The sequence below is a fragment of the Suricata suricatta genome, chromosome 3 (genome assembly GCF_006229205.1).
Source record: "Suricata suricatta isolate VVHF042 chromosome 3, meerkat_22Aug2017_6uvM2_HiC, whole genome shotgun sequence".
Classification (NCBI taxonomy): Eukaryota; Metazoa; Chordata; class Mammalia; order Carnivora; family Herpestidae; genus Suricata; species Suricata suricatta.
The window spans coordinates 131,371,168-131,391,864 of record NC_043702.1 but is presented as its reverse complement, the minus strand read 5'-3'; the positions used below and the strand labels follow the sequence as shown (position 1 = coordinate 131,391,864).

Here is a 20,697-nt window from a genome sequence, read left to right as displayed (position 1 = left end):
GTAGGATTACCTGACTAGGGAAGTTTACGTTCTTGGGGGGCTGGGGAGTCTCCACATTCTCTTCTAAGCTGTGGGAAAGATACACTTGAATTTAACAATTGGGAAAACTATGGCAGGGACCAAAGAAGAGAAAGCGGAAATTGGCTGCTTAGTGCTCATTTACTAGGCTACCCTAAGTTTAAGGGAAAACAAAAAGAAAACCTTCAAGTTTTTTTCCTAGAATTGTATTAATCTAGTTTTAGCAGGATAGGAAAGGGCATAGTACTGTCTAGTCTAGTAATAAAAATTGTGCTTTTGGCAAAAATTACCCTAGGGGTACATACTGTGTAATATTATTTTGGAAATCTAACAAAAGAAAAGAGAAGAGTCAGTGTGAATACAGGAAAAGAAAAGGTCAAATTGTATTTTCAGTTGTGTTGTATGCTTAGACTCAAAGTAACTCTTAATTTTTAAAAATACCATTAATAAAAGCACTTGATAAGTAAGGTAAAGATAAGATACGTGGGCAAATAACCTCTCTATAGTAACAACTGGTTAGAAATAAGTACCATTTTCACAATAAAAGTAAAAACTGTAAAACTAATTCATTATGAAAGGATCAAGACTATATTACTTAATACTATAAAATCTCAATGAAAACATAAAACAAGATCTAATTATATTTACAGCTAAGTGTATGTTCCTGTATATTTAACAAAAACTTCCTACTTTGAGGTAAAGCATGTAGCTATTCAGTTCCAAAATGTTCCCAATCTACTTCTTTTTGTTTTCTTTTAGGACCAGATAGACCTATTTAAAATCTCTTATGGAAGAATATGTATCAATGAGAAGTGAAGACATTTTAAAAAGAATTAGTGAGAGGAGAGTTGCCTTATCAGATATCAAAACGCACTCAAAACAGCAAACTTTCTCTATTGGCATAGGAGTGAACAAACACATCAGTGGAAAAGAAGTACAGGTCTGGGAGCACGTGAAATCTATGAGAAGAGCTGGTAAAAAGCCCAAAGAGGCAGTAATCAGGACAGCAGAACAGCAGATGGAGAAAGAGAGAAAGGAAGGAAGGGCTCGTGTCTGCCACACCGCTCCACACCTTTAGTCTACGGCGCCTGTTAGCACTGGCGTGGAGTGTCAGAGTCCTCCGAGCATTCGCAGTTAAATTCAGGAATAGATCAGAAACACAGGAAACAAAAAAGAATGAAGAAAATATCGAAATATAAAGACAAGAAAATCATTAAGTTTTAATAAAAGGACAAGGGAGCCTTGGCAAAGACTTAGAGGCTGGATGTTGTACAACATTCGTTCATCTGTATGTACAACCGGCATTCGCTGAAACAGTAGAGACGAGAGCGCGTCAAGAAGTACAATGTGACACGAGTGTCAAAGCAGAACGACATTATAAAGACACTCTTAAATGTTCCCTAGGAGAGTAAGAGAAAATTTCACAAAGAAGGTGAGATTTAAACTGGATGTGCAGGATGGATAAATGTCCTCAAAGAGGAAATGGGCCATGGGAGTGGGAACATGGCTTGATGAGCATTTCCAGAAAGAGGGAAGAGATGTCCAAATGCAGAAGCATGAGAAAGCAGGTCAAGTTGTAGAAGGAGGGCACAGAAGTATCAATTCTGCTTAAAAGAATGCTTCAGATGCTCCTCCCCAGGCAAAGAGGCATCTTGCATACACAGTAGATCTTTTTCCCACAAAAACAAATCCTTTCCAATAGCAACCAAAACTCCACAGTTCAAATTTAGGGCAGATTCACCCCCAATCAAGTTCAGTGAGAGATAATCTTAGGAAAAGTAACACTGCCAGACTTAAATCTGGAGCAGCTCAAACTATGGCACCTTTCTTCTCTTTCCCCCATTTTCTCTGCCTCTTTATCAGTAGACATAAATATAGGAGTAGCCCTGAAGACATCCTTCCACGGCTCTGAAGGCACCCTAGGCCTATACCGTAAACTGCAAGCATGATAATGTATTGAACCTTTAAAATGCCGATTCTTTTTCCCGTCAAAATACTGAGAAAAGGAAATGGATTCTTAATTATAAACTCTTTGTACCTAAATGTTAGAGCACAGTGGTATTTTGTTTTGCGAGCATGGGGTGGGACTTACCAAGTACCTTTATGAACTCTCCAAATTTGGGAAGGTGGGGCACACACGAGACATAATATTAAAATGTCTGTGGATAACTTAACTTTTAGACGTATGACTGGTTTGACCTGGGGAAGCAACATTTCCACTTGGTATGTTATGAAAGCTTTACTTCTGAAGAATAAGTAAGATACCTGAACATTTTTACTGGCAGACAGGACTGCTGCAGGTATTTCTGTATTAATGGCTGGGACTTCTCAGAATAAGAAGGTAACGGAGTGGGGGTTTGTTCTGGGGCCTCTGTTTTCTGTGTTAATATGTGGGAAGAACTGTTCAATCCAAACTGTGTGACTTTATAAAGGAAGTATGGATTTGTGCAATGAGATTTTTAAAGGGCAATCTGGAGGACATTTTACTGTTTAGAGTTCAAGGATGATGATTGTTTGGGGTACTTACACAATCCTACCTGGTACCCTTGATGGTACAATATGGCTCAGACATAGCTGGAGATTAAAAAAAAAAAAAAGGGGGACCTTCTTAGTGCAATTCAGTGCTTCTCAAAGTGTGGCTGCGCGGGATTACCAGGGATGCTTGTTTAAAACGTCAGATTCTGGTCCCCTGCCTTCAGAGAGTTGGATTCGATATTCTGGAGTAAGACTCTGGAATCTACGCTTTTAACAAGTACATCAGCTGATTCCGATGCGGAAGGGAAACACTGATGCATGCAGTAGTGGCACAAGACAAATTAATGACCAACATGACAGACATTAACTTCTTAGGATATTTTCCTTAGTATTCTGAATGAAGTAGTTGATTTACTAAAACTATTATTGTTTTGGTTACATTGATAATTTTGTTACATAGATTTAGTAAATATAGTGTTACAGCTCTTGAAAAACCTACATAAAAAAGAGAATTTTTCAAGACTTTGTGTCAAAAGATCACTCTATAACAGAATCACAGTTCGACAAATTTAGAGACCAGCAAAACTTTAAAATACATATAATTTAAGCAAAGCCTTTTCACTGCAAGGTCTTTAAAAGAATACTGTTCAGATAACATTGTTTTGTAAAGTAACGTACCCCCACCTTATTCACAGTTTCCCTCTCTGAGTTTTGGTGACCCGCAGCCACCCGTGGTCAGGAAGGAGACGACCCTCCTCCTGACACAGCATCAGAAGGTCAAAAGCAGCCTCATGCTGCCACATTGCCTACGTCATTCACCGCACTCCCTCTCATCACGTCCGTCATCTCACATCGCCGCGAGGGGGGGAGGAGCATACTACGAGAAGATATTTGAAGACCGCATTCCCGTAAGCCTCATTGAAGTATACTGTTATAACTGTTCTAGTTTATTATTGGTAGTTATTAACTTTTTATTGTGTCTATTTTATAGATTAAACTTTATTACAGGTACGTATGCACAGGAAAACATGCCCTGTATCCAGATCAGTACACTATCCAGTTTCAGGCAGCCACTGGGGGGTCTTGGAACATATCCCCCACGGAGGAGGGGGCACTACCTGTAGAAGAATTTATCTTTTCTCACATTCTTTCCCTAGTACGGGAAGCACATGCTTTACTATGATCTTGTAGCCCTAATCCCACAAACCTCTACACACAAATTTCTAAAACAAGTCAATGTTTTAAATACTTCATATTGTATTCAAATAAAAGTGATCAAAAGTAATACATGCCAAAACAAGGATGCCTTTGTTAGACTGACTCTTGCATGGACGTGGACTAGTGAATTCATCTATCACATGGATACATAATTCACAGGGTTTGTTATGACAGGGTCGAGAAAGAATTGTTGTGGGACAGCTGACTAGACATGAAAGTGACCTGATTACGTTAAACCAGATATTACCACGGCGTCCACCGCAACACAGTTATGTATGTATATTTGCATGTGTGTGCGTGTGGATATACACATGTACACACATACATATACACATATATATAATTTGAGGCTTATTAATGCAAGATACTTACTACTATTAATAATGTAGCTTGGAATCATTTTACCTTTTAATATTGCTGCTGAAATTCCAATGGTAGCACAAAACGGGGGAGAAAAGCAAAGGCATTAAAGAATTATATGGAATAATAATTTGCCTGTGTTCCATGTGCATATATGTAGGAAAGATCTGAGTTGTGCAAAAGGACTGGGGCAAAAAAATCACAAACACAGGAGGATTTAAGACTAGAAATCCTTTCTATTCTGTGATTTCCAACTATACATCCTTCTGTACATACGTCCTACTCCACCGCTCTTAAATAGTTGACACTTGAAAGGATCTCAGAGAAGGATAAAGTACTGTAAGAAGACAAGACAAAACACTGACTTGGCTAGCACAAGATTATTGCTAACCTTTTTTGGATTTTTACTGTTTCACTTGGAAGTTATACTGAATTGAGTCAGTTTCCTCATCTATCTGTGAAACAAACATCCCAGGGGATTCACAGCCTGCACCGCTCACACAGTTTCGGCGTCTGCAGGCAATGGGAAGTAGAGAGTCCCCCAGACGCCGCCAGGAGGCCAGGAGGCGCTGCTCCCATCAGCAGGACGGGAGTCTGCGTCTGCCGGCTCACTCTCCCTCATTTCTGCACTGTCCCTGGTGTGAAACTATGAGAGAATACCAGTACGACCTGCTGTTGATACGATAATTTGGGCTTCAAAGAGCTTTCAAATAACCAACATTTTGGCCTACAGAGGACTGCATATTATCATGAATTAAGGTAGGCGGCTTGTTGTTCAGACATCAGCCACTTGAAATTCTTATAACTTATAAATCCCTATGTGATAAACACACACCTCAGTGGATAGAAGCTGCGAGATTTGTAGTGCCTTCAACAAGACCGTGGTCATTTGGTTACTGGTGGCCTGCTGAGACCCAACTACTACTATATTGTATATAATACCACTCGATACAGTCTTTTTATTCCTTATAAAAGAAATGTAAGATCTAGTATCAGCAGAACTGAATGGTGAACATGTGTGGATATTTCAATGGACTCGCTTGATATATTCCCCTGTATTTTTATCACTGGGCAGGGCCATAGCAAAAATGACAAATTATGTATTAAAAAACTAATTCTAAAAGCATCCTAAGTGAGCAAACAAAGCAAAATAAATGTTTTGCAACTCTTATTTCCAAAAGAAAAATGTATTTTGAAACCATCTTGTTTTATTTATTTTACCAATGCCCCCCAAATAACTTTCTGTAACTCATTTTTGTTATCAAACTAGTAAAACCAATGCTCGGTGGCATCCAGTACAAGGATTTCTTACCCTCACCTCTATCTTTTGCTTTGTCCGAAAGGAGCACTTCCACCTCCTCGTACTCCCGGATGGCGTCCAGGATGATACTTCCTTCTTTACTGAACAAGAAGAGCATGGGGATCTTGATGTCGTCCGTGTCCTTCCCGTCACCCGCCATCTGGAACAGAGGGGCGGTATCACTGCTGCTCCCCTCATTGTCATCTGGCAGGAGATGAATACAGCAAACATAGAAACACCTGTCCATTAAAAACATCTACAGACAAAGCCTACTGTGTTTTACCTGCTGGCAGCATTTACTTTATGAATCGAGAATCATAAAAACGGATGTATACTTTTGGGGCTAATTCCACTCCTAGAAATTTATCCCAAGCAAAGAACTCAAAAGAAGCAAAATGATTAAGTCCCTAAGTAGTTTACTGGAGTGCTACTTATAATTGTGAACTGTGAACTATTTTAAGTAAATTATAATTAACTACTTGATGGGACACAGAGAAAAACAGGATATTATTACATGAAAAATGTAGAACACAAAATTCTATGATTATGACTAAAAACTTCCATATGGTTATGAAAAAGCCTGGAAATAGAACCACTCAGAGACTTGGATTACAATGCTAGAACTATGAATGAAATTTTATTGTTGCTGAAGATTTCCTTTAATGGCATTTACCAAACTATTTTTTTTTATACATACTGCTCACAAAGAAGAATTACGATAGTGGCTTTCGCTCTGTGGGCTGCAGTGAACGCCGCTGTCAGTTTGCGCTGCTCAGCTAACTGCAGCAGGGCCGCTCCGTACTGCTTGGCCGGTGGGGCCGGTCACCTCCACCGCTAACCGCACGCGCCAGATGACGGACCTCCCCGTCCCTTCCCAGGGAGCTTGCTCTGGGGACCCGCCTCCTTAGCCCTAACGGACTGGACAAGCATGGGCACCTGCCTCAGTGTCTCTGGAAGACCTAGTGGCACACAGACAGAACGACTGTTCCGGTTAGCAGTGGGTAGTGATCTGGTAAAGTGACCCAGACTCCTGGCTAAGACTGTAATTTTATAATGACTTTTTGGAACTAATGGGCGAAGAGAAAGCAGGCTGGTGAGAAGCTAGAGAATGAAGCATAACTGCAAAGAGACGTAGAGAGAGAGTCTTGGGAGACCCAGAGATAAGAGACAGACCAGATGTGAAGAATGCTACTTAAAAAACATCGTGGTTCCTGATGATTCTTGCTCAGTTGAATTTACTTTTATGTTCAATTAAAATAACCCGGTTCCATGTAGTAAACAAACCTGCCATCCTAAACCAGCTTAATCAGTTTTTGTCTCTGGCAGCCAAATGATTATTCTAAGATAATTTTTACTTCAAGTACTTGCAATAAAAAACAACTAAGTCTTAATTTGCTCATTTATTTACAATTAAAACTAGAAAAACCAAACAAAATACTTCATCAGAAACAAAAAACATAGGGAAAAGAAATTATAATACAAGAAAGCTTCCTTTTAAAAATTAAATTTTCTGAGAATACGGATCGTTGCCTCTGGTTTACCCACAGAACTCAGCAGAGGATTCTGCTACTAATAGCTACTAAAGAAAACATCTGACTTGAGAAATCTTGCAGACTAGAGAATATCATGAGAGTCACACTTGATAGGGAAAATGGAAACTACTCCTCTTATGTTCCAGATTTTACTTTTTATATTTTTAATGTCTTGGTGAAGAGGTGTTCAAAATGGTAGTGACAACAAGCTATTAAATTCTTCAATAAAAGAAATCTGTGTGAAAAATAACTAAGGATAGAGAGATAGTAAGTTGAGCATCACTAACCTTTTCTTGTAGTTGGCCAGAGAGTGAATGTTTTGGACTGTGCCACTCTCTACTCCATCACAGTGGCTCAAAAGTAGGAATAAACAGGGGCGCCTGCGTGGCTCGCTCAGTTAACTGTCCGAGTTCGGCTCAGGTCATGATCTCGTGGTTCACGAGTTCTAGCCCTGCGTCAGGCTCTGTGCTGACAGCTCAGAGGCTGGATCCTGCTTCAGATCTGTGTCTCCCCCTCTCTCTGCCCCTCCCCAGCTTGTGCTCTGTTTCTCTCTCCCTCAAAAATAAATTAAAAAACATTAAAAATTTTAAGTAGACATAGACAAAATTTAGTAAATTGGCATGGCTGTGTTTCAAGAAAACTTTTATTTACAAAAGCAGGCAGTGAACTGGACTTGGCCTACTGGTTGTAGTTTGCCAACTGCGGACTTAAGTTATTAAGCAGAATTTCTCCTAATACTTAACTAATGAAATTTATGCATTCACTAAATCAACCCAGGAGTGCACATATAGGATGAGCAAAAGTAAAAGTAAATAGTTATTTTCACTGAAATAAATCCTAATATTTTATTTTAAATGTCTTAAACTATTTTTATCGATGTAAATCTTAATATTTTTTTAATGTTTTATTTATTTGAGAGAGAGAGAGACAGTGCAAGTGGGGGAGCAGCAGAGAGAACCCCATGCAAGCTCCACACCAGCAGTGCAGAGCCTGCCTTGGGGCTCGAACGCACAAACTGTGAGATCATGACCAGAGCTGAAACTAAGAGTCAGATGTTTAATTGACTGAGCCACCAGGTGCCTCTAAATCCTAATATTTTATTTTAAATGTCTTAATTTTTATTTATCTTGAATTCAAGAAGGAAATCTATTCTAATAAGAAAGAAAAATTCAAAAATAGATTTCCCCTATGAGAGAAACTATAAAAACTTCATAATTAGGATGTGACCTCTGGTCTTCTAGTTCCAAATATAAACTATTAAAGCATAGAAAAATGTATATTTACCCTGACAGTCATGGACTGACTACCGGTTATAAGCAATTTTCTACAATAAATAAAAAAGCAGAACACACTGGTTGAAATTCAATGATTTGAATTTGTAATTTCAGTGGAAAAAGACCCAAGAAAATAAAAATCTGCTAGCAATTTGTACTTATACCTATGATATGTAAGCCCTTATGTTAAGAAATTTTACATCCATTATCTTTAAACCTTACAACCACCTAAAAGATCTGTATTGCCATTTTCACTGGAGCTAAAAAAAAATATTCCATTGACTAAACTGATAAACTAGAGCTGGGTCAAGGTTACACCATGATTTTGTGGCAGAGCCAGGAACTGCACTCCCAAGTATCTGACTCCAAAGCCTGCATCTTGGTGGAGGAATGGGTGTTTTTAATGGCTCTCCACTGGAAGTGACACAGTGTAATTCTTGCCTTTAATTAAGGGGCTTTGGATCTCAAAGCACATTTTTTATCCATAGTGTTGAGTGCTTTGGGGTACCCCACCTTCACACCAGTTTCCAAGTACTTTCACTGGCATTAATATACAGAAACCTAAATCTAGACTTTCAAAAATAATACAAGATACACAGAAATTATTAAAACTGTCACTAGATTGCCCATCCAGTACAGTCTAGTGAAATGAAAATAATATGATGAACTCCAATAAAATTTTGAAAAATACAAGGAAAAATCTTAAAAATGATCTCCTCCTAGTCAACCCAAGGGCACAGAGGGTCACTCACCGATCACAATGCCGCCGATGGCACCAGCATTCTGAATGTGGCGGGCCTTTTCTGCAAACATGCACTGTCCCCGTTGTATCAGAGCGATCTTTCCCATCACCGCCTCAGGGTTCGTAAGCTCCGAACAACCATTGTATGGCTTACTGCTTGCCACAAACCCTCTCGTCTGTCAGAGGTAAAAGTAACTGGAATATTCTTTTATCTTCTCAAATCACTACCTAGTCAATAAAGTTCACTAGAGCTTTAAATAACCCTTATTTCTTTTCTAATGATAACATATCCAATACATAAATTTTTGCTTTGAACATTTTCTGTGTCATAGTGTGCTCTGCAGTTTATAAAGCATTTTTACATAAATTACTAACTCTGATCTTGATAACAACTCAAGAAAAATAATACAGGTAATATTTCCATTGTACATATAGGGAAATTGAGACTCTGGTTGCCTAATATGCTCAAAGACAGAATGTTAGTGACCAGTACCGTTGGAATCTGTGGGCAGTTTCACTATGGACCCATATACACAAATGCAGGTGACCATTTTTTTAATCATCACTGGGACCCAGAAAAATGTTCAAAGAGGAAAAAAGTGGATTTAGTCTACATGAATCTGCAAGCAGTTCTTCTTCCCAGAAAAACTAAATCCACCAGAGAACTGGTGTTACAGATGCTAATATAAAGGGGTTTAATACCCTGCGCTCTCTCAGAACACAGACTCCAGGAGGGCATGGGTCTTCACTGGCTTTGTAAACTCGAAACACAGCAAACATCTAAGATAGTGCCTCCAAGAGAGCAGGGACTCAATAAAGAGGTGCTGAATGGATGAGGCAATCTACAAACCTATATAGCTTTAAAATATACATACAAAAATGGCCTAAATTAGGGGTAATGGAGTTCACAGAGCATTGGCTTTAGATGCCCAGGCTACTTGGGTCTGGTCCCATCTCTGCAACCAATTAGATAAACTTGTGCACTGTTAGCAATGCAGGTCTGTTTCCCACGCGAAAACTCAGGGGATGGGCTAGCTTAGTTGTCTTCCAAGGTGGGGGGGGGGGGCCTCAGCAGCACTGCACGGCCATGTGAGCCCACCACCTCTGCTTTTCCCTGTTCTCTACGTTAAGCCTCCAAGTTAGATTTTTGTTCAACAAAAGGTTCTAGTAGTTGTTAAAAAGCCCCAAAACCCATTTTTAGATAAATCAGAGATACTAAATTAGAGAACAAGCCAAGAATTGGACAATATCTAAACACCATTTTAAGTAAAATCCTAGAAGTATATTGTATACATAAATTATGAATCCAAATTTTCAAGATATGCTTTTAACTTTAATCTACTTTAATCTGGGAGAGTATTTAGGTTTTAGTAAATTATTTGGGTTTAATAAATTAAATCTACTGAATCAAAAAAGTGACTAAGAAATTAGACAATACTTACACAATACTTTAAATTCAATTTCAACAAGCACATCGTAATTGTACATACCTCTTTATGTTTAGACAGATCTAGCCCAAACTGAGCTGGTCCGGCAGTCAGCACTACCCTGCCAAAAAATGGGTGGGAGACAATCTGTACAGCTCGAGGAGGCAGCTGCTGTTCTTTCTGCTGCTGACTTGACAGTTCAATCATCTCCTGCATGAACCTCAACCCGTCTTCAGCATCAATTGAACTAGCAGCCTAGGAAAAAAAACATTCATTTTATCCTTTCCTTATGGAAACTTTCAACTTTCTGATTTCTTAAGTACTTCTACACTATAATCTACTCTAACATTTCCCCCTTTTGGTTTCTGTCCCTATCAAATATTTATGGCCTTTTTTGTCCTCAAAAATATTACTTCTGGAAATACTTTCTGAAAGAAACATTTGTAATCTTTGTCAATGTCTCCTTCACTGTTCTACAAACCACTATGATACAAATGGAGAATTGGACTTCCACCAAATGCTCAAGTGCTAATACTTCACTTGATTTCTCCCAACTGTTTCCTCTTTCCAGAAATAAACCTCATACCTGACCCACACTTCCCTTCTTTGGAATTATGAACCAACAACCAGATTAAAAATGAAACATATGTATCAGGCTGGCTGTATTAGTGCTGGGCTCCTGCACTTGACCAGGAAATGGGGAGACCGTCTTTCACTTAAGAAGTTTGTATCTAGAGGAGACAGGCATGTAAAATTACCTATGATAAAATTCTCAGGTGGGAAATAAACTAGCAGCACAAACAAGGGAATGACTGGTTCTGCCGGTGTGGATGTGGGAAGTATTTAGTATGACATGTGAATTGAGTCTTAACAGAGGAAAAGCTAAATGCCTGACTATAGTAGAAAGAGGGTGGATTCTGATACTTTACAGAAAAAGCCATTTGGACTTGACAGGAGTCAGAGGATGAAAGAGAACATAGAAGGGTTGGAACACAGAGACGAATTCAAGCCTATCTTGATATGTCCAGTTTTGGTGACTTAGAGAATGATGTTAGGGTCTATTGAGATGGAAAACATAAAGGAAAAGAGATGAACTGAGGTGGGGACAGGAAGAGAGAATTAAATCAGGTTTGGACAGATTGAGACTGAGATGCAGACATGTATGACAGGCAGATTAAAGCTGAATTTAAGAGCTAAGTTAGGAGTCAGGGTTACCTATGTATATCTAAGAAAACATGTGTACAAAGACGACAGCTGAACTTGTAGAAGCGGGTGAGACTGCGGAAGAAGAGTACAGAGAGAAAAGGGTGTGATCCAGGTTCGTTAGCAGTGCCTACGTTGAGTGGTTGTGCCAAAAAAGGAGAGCTCCAAAGGAATCCACAAAGCAAAGAACAGAAAAGTAGGAAGGATGTATGTTGCTGGAATGCCCTGGAAGCCAAGAAACGGATAGGTTTTAAAAAGAGGTCAGTCAACAGTTCCAGAAAATTCAATCAAATAAGGAGTAAGAGGCCAGTGGGTGGTAATTATGTCATTGGTGGCATAAGTGAAAGTAATGTTAGAGATGCCACTCCCACTACACTACTGAGAAACGACAGTAAAACATACGGAAGTTGGCAGAATACTCGTTGAGGAAGGATAGATGTGACAACAGAGACGAAACAGAATTCTGAGACAGACACTAAGGTGGTGGGAAGGCTGGATTTAAGGGATACCTGGTATGAGTCCAGGTTGAAATTGTTTAGCAAACCATGTAGTTTTCTCAGAATCAATGAGTAATAAGGTGAATAATTAAAAGGCCTCATGTTATGAAAGCTTTTTAAGCAAAAAAAATAATAGAATTTTCCCCAAAGGGAAATTTGTTTCCTTTCCTAGGCAGAGACACATACATGCAAATCTTGATTTCCATAATGAATAAAATACTTAGATTCAGGAGTGTTTTGGAAACTAAAATACTGTAAACTACAGAGATATTAAAACGAATTACTAGCTTTTAAGATTATGCTCTAAAATGGGGAAAGACAAGGGGCTGAAAAACAGAAAAATGTGGGTTTGAGCCCTACATTTGACTCTCAATTTAAGCAAACTACCTAACCTTTTTGTGATTTAATTGAGTTATCCTATGAAAGGGTTGAATTACATGGCTTTCCAAGATACCTCCAAGTCCTAAAAATCTAGGATGATTCTCTAAATCATATCTTAAAAGTTTTTAGAAAGCCAAATGTCATGATCTTATTAAAGCTACTGAGACCACAGAGGGCAGAGATGGTATCTAATTAGTACAGCAATGGCTTACTTGGATTGCATGTTGAACCAACTGGACTCTCCCATCTTTGAGGTGAATCAAACTCACCCCCATCTTCTTCAAGATTTCTAAATGTTCTGGGTTAGTGGCCATGAAATCTCTGGCTCTCAGAGGGGGTTTAGCTCCACTCCTGAAACTCTCCTCTCTGCTAAAAGTAATTACAGACAAGGTTTAAAAAACTACAGATCAGAACTGGGGAAAAACAGAAGGCAAATAAAAATAATTGTAGGTATTTGCAAAATTTCTAGTTACAGAACTAGTGAAACTGGAAAAACTGGAAACAGTTATTTTCCCATGTATAACTTAGGTTATTAGGTGGTATAGCTCTCAAATATATTTTATAGTTTTCAAAGCATGTATATTACTTACAGGACTGTCTTAGTCATCAACAACCTTATAAACTATTTGAAGGCATAGGATAGATGGCTTGAGGATTTGTCATCACTGATTTCTCCCTTGAAAAACAGACTTTTCTCCCAATATTTTAAAAGTAAAACAATACTTCTATCCGTGAATAACAACACTCAAAAACTTTTTTTAATTTCTTATTAATGGCCTTTCAATGTAACTATCTGGGAAAAGAACTCATTAAGCCAAAAATTTTATTTAAAAATCAAGAATAAGTACTTCATCAAAAAATAAAATCAATTAAAATCTGTACTTTCCTTACAAAGAAAACATAGATTAAATGAAAAAAATTTTTTAATATTTTCTACAAGACACGTGGAAATATCCAATGAAACTATTCTGGGTAAAAATAAACTACAGAAGTTAAAAACTACTATATGTCACCTATCGACCACTAATACTTAGTTCATTAAACAAAAGATACAGCATAATAAATTTCCATAAGAAAAAAATTTCCATAAGAAATTTCCATAAGAAAAAGACATTATTGCAAAATAAATTTTGCCATATAACTTTACCAATGAAAAACTTTTTAATTAGTGGTAACGATTTACTTCAATAGTTTTGGTCTGAGTGAATGTCTTTTTCGCTGTTATATGTTCCTTACATTCTCTACCATTTACGAATGGTTGACTTTGATATTAACAAACATAAAATAATACATCTTACACTCTGATGATGCCTCTAGGACAGCTCTTATCCACCACATTTTTCAAGGGTTCACGAATGCTCTGAGCATACAACGGGTCATTAGGGAAGAGAATCTGAGTGTTTGGACAACTCCAATCAAAATTACTGTCATCCAGTTCTGTATATTCTGAAGTCTACAATATAAAAGAATGTTATATAAATAAAGACAATTATTTTACTTAACATTACAGCATGTTCAAATGAAACGTTAGATGGAATATAAGTATATATAGGATGCAATAAAAGAAAACAAAGTAAGATAATATCAAGTGTGCTTTTCCTCCTACCATACATATTGAATTCTATTCACAGATTACTTTTCACTTGGAAAAATAAACACCTAAAAGAGAACAAGACACTTAATTAAAAAACATAACCTACTGTATTCTTCTTAGAGATGCTTTGATTTGTAGTAGAGAGCCAAAGAGGTAACAGATGAGCTTCTGTTGTAAAGATGTAATCTTCTATGTCAAAGATAATGTCTTCTTTATCGGCAAATAACAGGTAAAGATATTTAAACATCTCAGCCAAGAAGAAAGAATCCATTCTAAAATAAAAGGTCACAAACAAATCTAAGAACATAAAAATATTCAAATACCAACTATCTGAAAGCCAAAATGTCAAAGTCAATAAACATGTCTATATCAATTTATATGTCCAAAGCACTACAAAATCTATCCATCCCCCGGTGGTAACAGTCTTGACTCCAAGCATATTCCAAGGAAATGAAAAAGACCAGACGGACTGCCTACCACACAGACACACTAAATCCTGTCAATAGTGCAGACAAGATTTTCCTATTGGCCTTCCAATAAAGGAGAGTTTTCCATTTCTTCTACAGAGAAGCAACAACAGGGAGGTAATGCAGAAGAACTTTATGACTGAGAGCCATACAAGAATTGTCAATTAACATTAAACTGGATAAAGCAGTACAATTTTGATGGAGTTCATGATGTAGCCATTTAAGTGATAAACAAGAAGGTTTTAAGGTAAAGGACCTCATTTACAAAAAAATTACAAGAAAAAGTACAACACAGAATCATAGGAACTATGACTGGAACTTCATAAATATTTAAATACCTGTCAAGAAGGGAATATGGAAGAAACAAAGGGAATAAGAATATAAATAGATATGACTTTACAAATGATTCAATGTTATAATGTTTTAATAAACATTTTAAAGAAAAGCTTTTAATAAAACAAAAAGTGGCAGAGAAAGCACAGCTGTTAGATGGAGTTATAGTAACATGAAATTTCACTACATCTACTACCTCCCAAAGAATCTGTGGTTTTAGTGGTAATAACTCGTGGCTTACTGGATGGATTACATAGTTTCACACCTCCTGCCAAGCACAAGTCCTGGCACACAGTAGGCACTCAATAAACGTTTACTAAATCAAATGAAACTTTCAGTAGTATTACTAAAGAATAAACTAGAGAGGCAATGGAACACAGTGGTAAAGAACATGGGCTTTGGAAAAAGAAAAGGCCTTTCACTGACTAGCTGTGTGATCGTGGGAATATTATATAAGGATTGTGAGCTTCAGTTTATTCTTTTGTGAAGGACATAGTAACACCTGCCTAACACTGGGGTAAAGACTAAATGAGATAAAGACCTAATGAGATACTGTAAGATCATTATTTAGCATAGCACCTGGCATATGTATAAGCTCAAAAACATAGTTATCCTTACTTTTCCTACACATCAATAACGTTTCATTTTGGATGTTTCATTACTCACCTGCAATGTTACAAAACTTTTTGAACATTTTACAGTTAATCTTTTCAGAATAGATTAAACAGGCCCTGTCAACCTGCAATATGCTTATGATAATGGACAGTTACTCTCATGACAAATGTTAGCTTGAGAACTGCAGACTGATGAACAGGGTGTTGATTTTTTGTGAACACTTAGAAACGAATAGAGACATGATAAGATCATACAGTATGAGTCAGGTAAATCTAGCAAACTGGGATTGTATCATATAATCTTATTTGTATTAAAAAAAATCACTGGGGCGCCTGGATGGCTCAGTCAGTTAAGCTTCCAACTCTTGATTTCGGCTCATATCATGATCTCATGGTTCGTAAGTTCAAGCCCCACATCGAGCTCTGCGCTCACAGCGTGGAGCCTGCTCAGGATTTGTCTCCTTCTCTTTCTTTGTATCTTTCCCAAAAATAAATAAACATAAAAATAACAGACAAATGCAAACATGCATGCAATAAAACTGTCTGGAAGAGTGTTCATCAAATCGCCAATAGAAGTTGTCTTAAGGGAAGATTTTCATATTCTTTTTGCCATTTAAATTCTTTCCAATGTGTGTGTGTGTGTGTGCGCGCGCGCGCGCGCAGTGACACCGGTGAGCCAGGTGACAGCACTATAGATCTATAGAGGAATAAACAACCAAACACAAAGAGCGTGTAACTTGCAAACTCTCAAGTTCACACCATGGTCTTGGTCCTAACCAGAATTCCTCCTGGCAATTTAGATGGAAAAATTTTAAGGTATGCTTATCTAAATTGCAGCCTACTGAACTTAGGTAATACATTAGATGACTGAGATGACATTCAAGGTCTCCTTTAGGTCTAGAAATACACACACACACACACGCATGCACACATGCACACCAACAAAACCAAATTTTGCTGAGGTTAAGTATGAAGTTCTAAGTTTACACTAAAAAACAACTCACTTGCTCAAAAGTAGGGTGGAAAATACCCATTTCTCAGGAGGCCACAATTAAGTAACTGAGGTCAACTGGCTACAAGTTCACTGTGAGGTGAATATAATAAAGCTGCTAAAAAATCTATAGCACATTTAATAACACAGAATGATGAAGATTATTAGTTCTCAACCTTTGGTTGGGTGAACGGCCTACAAGACACAACACTGCCCTCACTGCTGTGGTGAGGGACAGAGAGTTGGTGAAGCAGTGATCCTCAAGTAAATAGAGGCTATAAGCCCATCGGCCCCTCAGAAAATTAGCAGCCTTACAACTGTTCTTGAACAGTGATGTTTTTGCCAGGCACCTCCTGAGTATAATTCTGGACGTGGTATTTTAAGAGATCCTCTATATATCGGGATATAATCAGATGGGGCATAGGCAGTAGTAAAAAGTCTAGAAACAATGTCATATAAAGAATATTTGATGGGGAAAAAAAGAAGAATGTTAAATTTAGAAAACTAGAACTCTCTAAACAGGATAAATCATGTCTTCCTCTAATTCCTCAACCTGTTACTCTTTTTCCACCATAGCACAAATCACATGGTTGTAATTATGTCTTTATACACTTAACTTCTCCACTAACTGTAAGTCATGGGAGGGCAGGAACTGTTTCTAATTTCTATTTCTATCCCCACACCTACATGCAGTGCCTGGCATACAGAAGGTGCTTAATTATTATTCCTTGAATGAATGCCAGAATAGCATAGTGTTCAAGAGCACAGTGTTCACAGAGTTCAAGTGTTAATGGGAATTCGGACTTAACTTTACTATTGTGTGACTTTAGGTAAATTCCCCAACGTCTCTGTACCTCAGCTTCTTCATCTATAAAATGAAGATTGTAATAGAAATTATACTTCAGAGGGTTCAAGATAAAATGAATTAAACATAGAAAGTGCTTAACCAGAAGAGGGTCCAGTGGTGCCCAGGTGGCTCAGTCCATTAAGCATCCCACTCTTGATATCAGCTCAGGCCATGATCTCATGGTTGTGAGATCGAGTCCCTCATTGGGGCTCCATGCTCAGTACAGAGCCTGCATGGGATTCTCGCTCTCCCTCTCCCCTCCCCAGCAGGTGCTTGCATTCTCTCTCTCAATAAAATAAATAAATAAATAAATAAATAAATAAATAAATAAATAAATAAGTGCCCAGGAATGAATGAATGAATGAATTAAATAAATAAGTCCCCAGAAGCAGGAAGCAGTCAATAAATGTTAAAAACAAATGCACAGCCTATCTGCTTTCCCTTCTTGCTGGTATCTGCATGCCAGCTTCCAAAAACCTACCTAGTTTTCATCAGTGATGATCAGGGACGTAGGTCCCAAGCCCCATTCAACATTATCTAAATGCTCTGAGGGAAGGACTAAGGGGTACCTCCGCGTAGATGCTGATGCGGTGTCTCACCTGCCTCTAGTCCCTCTGCCTCCAAGTCTTATACTACTTTTTCCTAATCCTTGTTCATCCTTCAAGATACAAGAGGTCTTCTGGGGACCACCACATCCCAGTGTGCACTGCATGTCCTTTCATGTGTTTCACGGCACCTATATGATGTTTTAAAATTTATTTATCCGCCTGTTCTCAGTGATTCAAAGATAGAAAAGACAGGTCTTCCTGTCTTTAATCCTCAAAAACCAGTATAACCCGGGCACACAAGACTGTGGCTCCTAAATGCCTGTGGAATGAACATCTGCTAACCAAACACACAAACTTTAGTGTTCATTAGAAATGTGTTATGTTCTGGACAGTTAAAATAACTGGAATGTTAGTGATTATCACAGTAACCAAAGTATGCTTCTTATAGTTTATTTCATGCCGTCTACATCCATCCAGTATCCGAAAAAAACAGAAAATGACAGAGGTCTTCCTCAGCCTCCAAATCGGCCACACAATAAGAACACGCAATACGCATGATACTGCTTTGAGGAATTCTTGACAAACGTCATAATCCAGATCATCATCTTAACAGTTTTTATATTATATAAAGTGTTAGAAATTAACACAGAATGCCCCCATTCCTAATACTAAGGTTCTGATGTTTACCAATCATTTAGTCATCTATGTAAAAACCATGTGAGCACCTACTATATGCCAGGCACTATGATAAAAATACAAACTTTTCAAACAATTTTAAATGAACCTATTCAACATGACGAACTAAGTTTTGCATCTTCAAACACCCTTTGTAAAGCTTATCTGAATTCTATGAGTCCTATTTTGTGTTGTTTCAGCGGGACCCCGAGGAAAGGGGATGTTAGGAATAATTTTACCTGTCCTCATGACTTCCAGTACGAACATCCTTCATGGCAGCAAATCCGCAAGGCACTCTAGCATATTTATTTAAATTTTCAATAAGTGTTTTCCCTACTTCAAGGTAGTAAGGATCTCCTGTAGCCTATTAAAAAGGAGAATATATGTATACATATATATAGCTTATATATTACCATACACCCACTCATTTATCAGATATTTATTGAGTACCTACTAGGTGCATAGGCATTGTATCAAGCACTGGAACACAGGTTACATAGAACATAGCTTTGAAAATAAGCCATGGATCTGCTTTATGGAATTTCTTAAACACACAACTGGAAAGCTGTCCAACTATATATCTCAACCTTAGATAAAATTTTTAATGCCCAGAAAGGTGGCCTGATTAAAGAAGGTTAAAAGACATGCTTTAGAAAGCAGCTCTCAAATATAAAACTTCTCTATATGGAAATGTTTACATAAGTTATTTTGAAAAGACACAAGACTTAGATGTCAATTCTTGCATCTTTCAGTAACTATGGACTAGATGAATGAAAACTATAACATATCCAACCATTATAACATTAAACAAGCACTTTCAAAACCCAATTACTATTATAAGATAGTGAGATATCCAACAGACAATGGGGGGTAAATAGCAAAAAGAGGTAAAGTAGCTTACTTTATACAAGAAGTAGGTACTTTCTGCAAATTCTGGTCTTAAAGGATGTTGAGCCCAATGTACCCTGAAATCTGTCGTAAATGCCTGGACAAAACAATATACAAATAAGGACAGTAATGTGAGTTAAAAAATAAACAAGTGGCTCCAGAGTGTATGATAGTATATGAATTAGGTCATAGGCAACTTAAAAATAATTACAATACTGATAACTTTCATCTATAAAATGAAAACTTTCAGCACTTAAAATCCCAATTCATTTTTGCTAAGGTGCTATTTTTACATTACATTTTAATTAAATGTAATTATTTTTGTAGATGATCATTCTGGCTATTAGTAAGGTTAGAGAAAACTATGAAACTCACTAATACCACTACATGGGTCTTTGTGTTTTCTTCTTTTCCCTTACCTCCATTTTCCCCCTCTCAATTATTAAGTCCCTAGTTCTATTTCTATTTTGGCATTTTAGCATATACTTTCTTTTATAACCTCAAATCCTCTGCAGAGTGAGACAGAGCATTATTTAAAAACTAAACTAGTTTCACATGAAATTATTCACTAACAGAGCCAACTGGTTTTAAAAAAAATATTAAGGGGCGCCTGGGTGGCTTTGTCAGTTGAGCGTCCAACTTTGGCTCAGGTCATGATCTTGCATCAGCCTCTGTGCTGCCAGCTCAGAGCCTGGAGCCTGCTTCAGGTTCTGTGTCTCCCTTTCTCTCTGCCCCTCTCCTGCTTGTACTCTGTCTCTGTCTCTCAAGAAAGAAAATAAAACATTAAAAAAAAAGATTATAATAAAACTAAAACTTCATTTTGTAGCTTTTTTTGAAGTTTATTTTTGAAAGGGTGGGGGCAGAGAGAGAGGGGAAAGAGAATACTAAGAAGGCTCCATGCTCAGCACAGAGGCTGATGTGGGGCTCGATCTCAAAACAATGAGATCATGACCTGAGCTGAAATCAAGAGTCAGATGCTCAACCACCTGAGCCACTCAGGCACCCCAAAACCAAAAGCTTTGTGGGAACCAAATAAAACTTCCCATGTGGTAAGATGTATTTAGTTGAAATGTCAGCTTATTTGGAGTGAATACGAATTTTCTGCAATGTACAGTCCTACTTACTTGAAGGCTAATAAAACTATACTTTCTAAAACAAACACTTTAAGAAGCATTATAATTGGTGGAATGCTCAGATATCCCACAGCGCTGGGAATAAGCAGCAATAGAACAAGGCCACACATGAATTTGGAAGTTTTTAATGGTATCTGGAAAGCCAAAATGTGTGCTATTAAAAATCTTGCCATATCAAGC

The 20,697-nt window shown here is 37.7% G+C and overlaps 1 protein-coding gene across 5 annotated transcripts in view; it reads right to left on the bottom strand.

Moving 5' to 3' along the window:
* The window catches only part of EDEM3 (ER degradation enhancing alpha-mannosidase like protein 3), a 74,754-nt gene that overhangs the window by 5,055 nt on the left and 49,002 nt on the right, over window positions 1-20,697 (bottom strand). Inside the window, exons 12-20 of one of the 5 annotated variants that reach the window (XM_029935204.1) lie at window positions 19,398-19,481; window positions 18,736-18,860; window positions 14,128-14,293; window positions 13,726-13,880; window positions 12,640-12,793; window positions 10,410-10,601; window positions 8,930-9,095; window positions 5,390-5,575; window positions 4,084-4,131 (exon numbers count right to left, since the gene is read on the bottom strand). In XM_029935204.1, the coding sequence (XP_029791064.1) occupies window positions 4,084-4,131; window positions 5,390-5,575; window positions 8,930-9,095; window positions 10,410-10,601; window positions 12,640-12,793; window positions 13,726-13,880; window positions 14,128-14,293; window positions 18,736-18,860; window positions 19,398-19,481 (1,276 nt within the window). Of the gene's footprint in view, window positions 1-4,083; window positions 4,132-5,389; window positions 5,576-8,929; window positions 9,096-10,409; window positions 10,602-12,639; window positions 12,797-13,725; window positions 13,881-14,127; window positions 14,294-18,735; window positions 18,861-19,397; window positions 19,482-20,697 lie in introns of all 5 variants that reach the window. The other 4 variants (XM_029935200.1, XM_029935202.1, XM_029935201.1 and 1 more) reach the window with 4 other exon arrangements.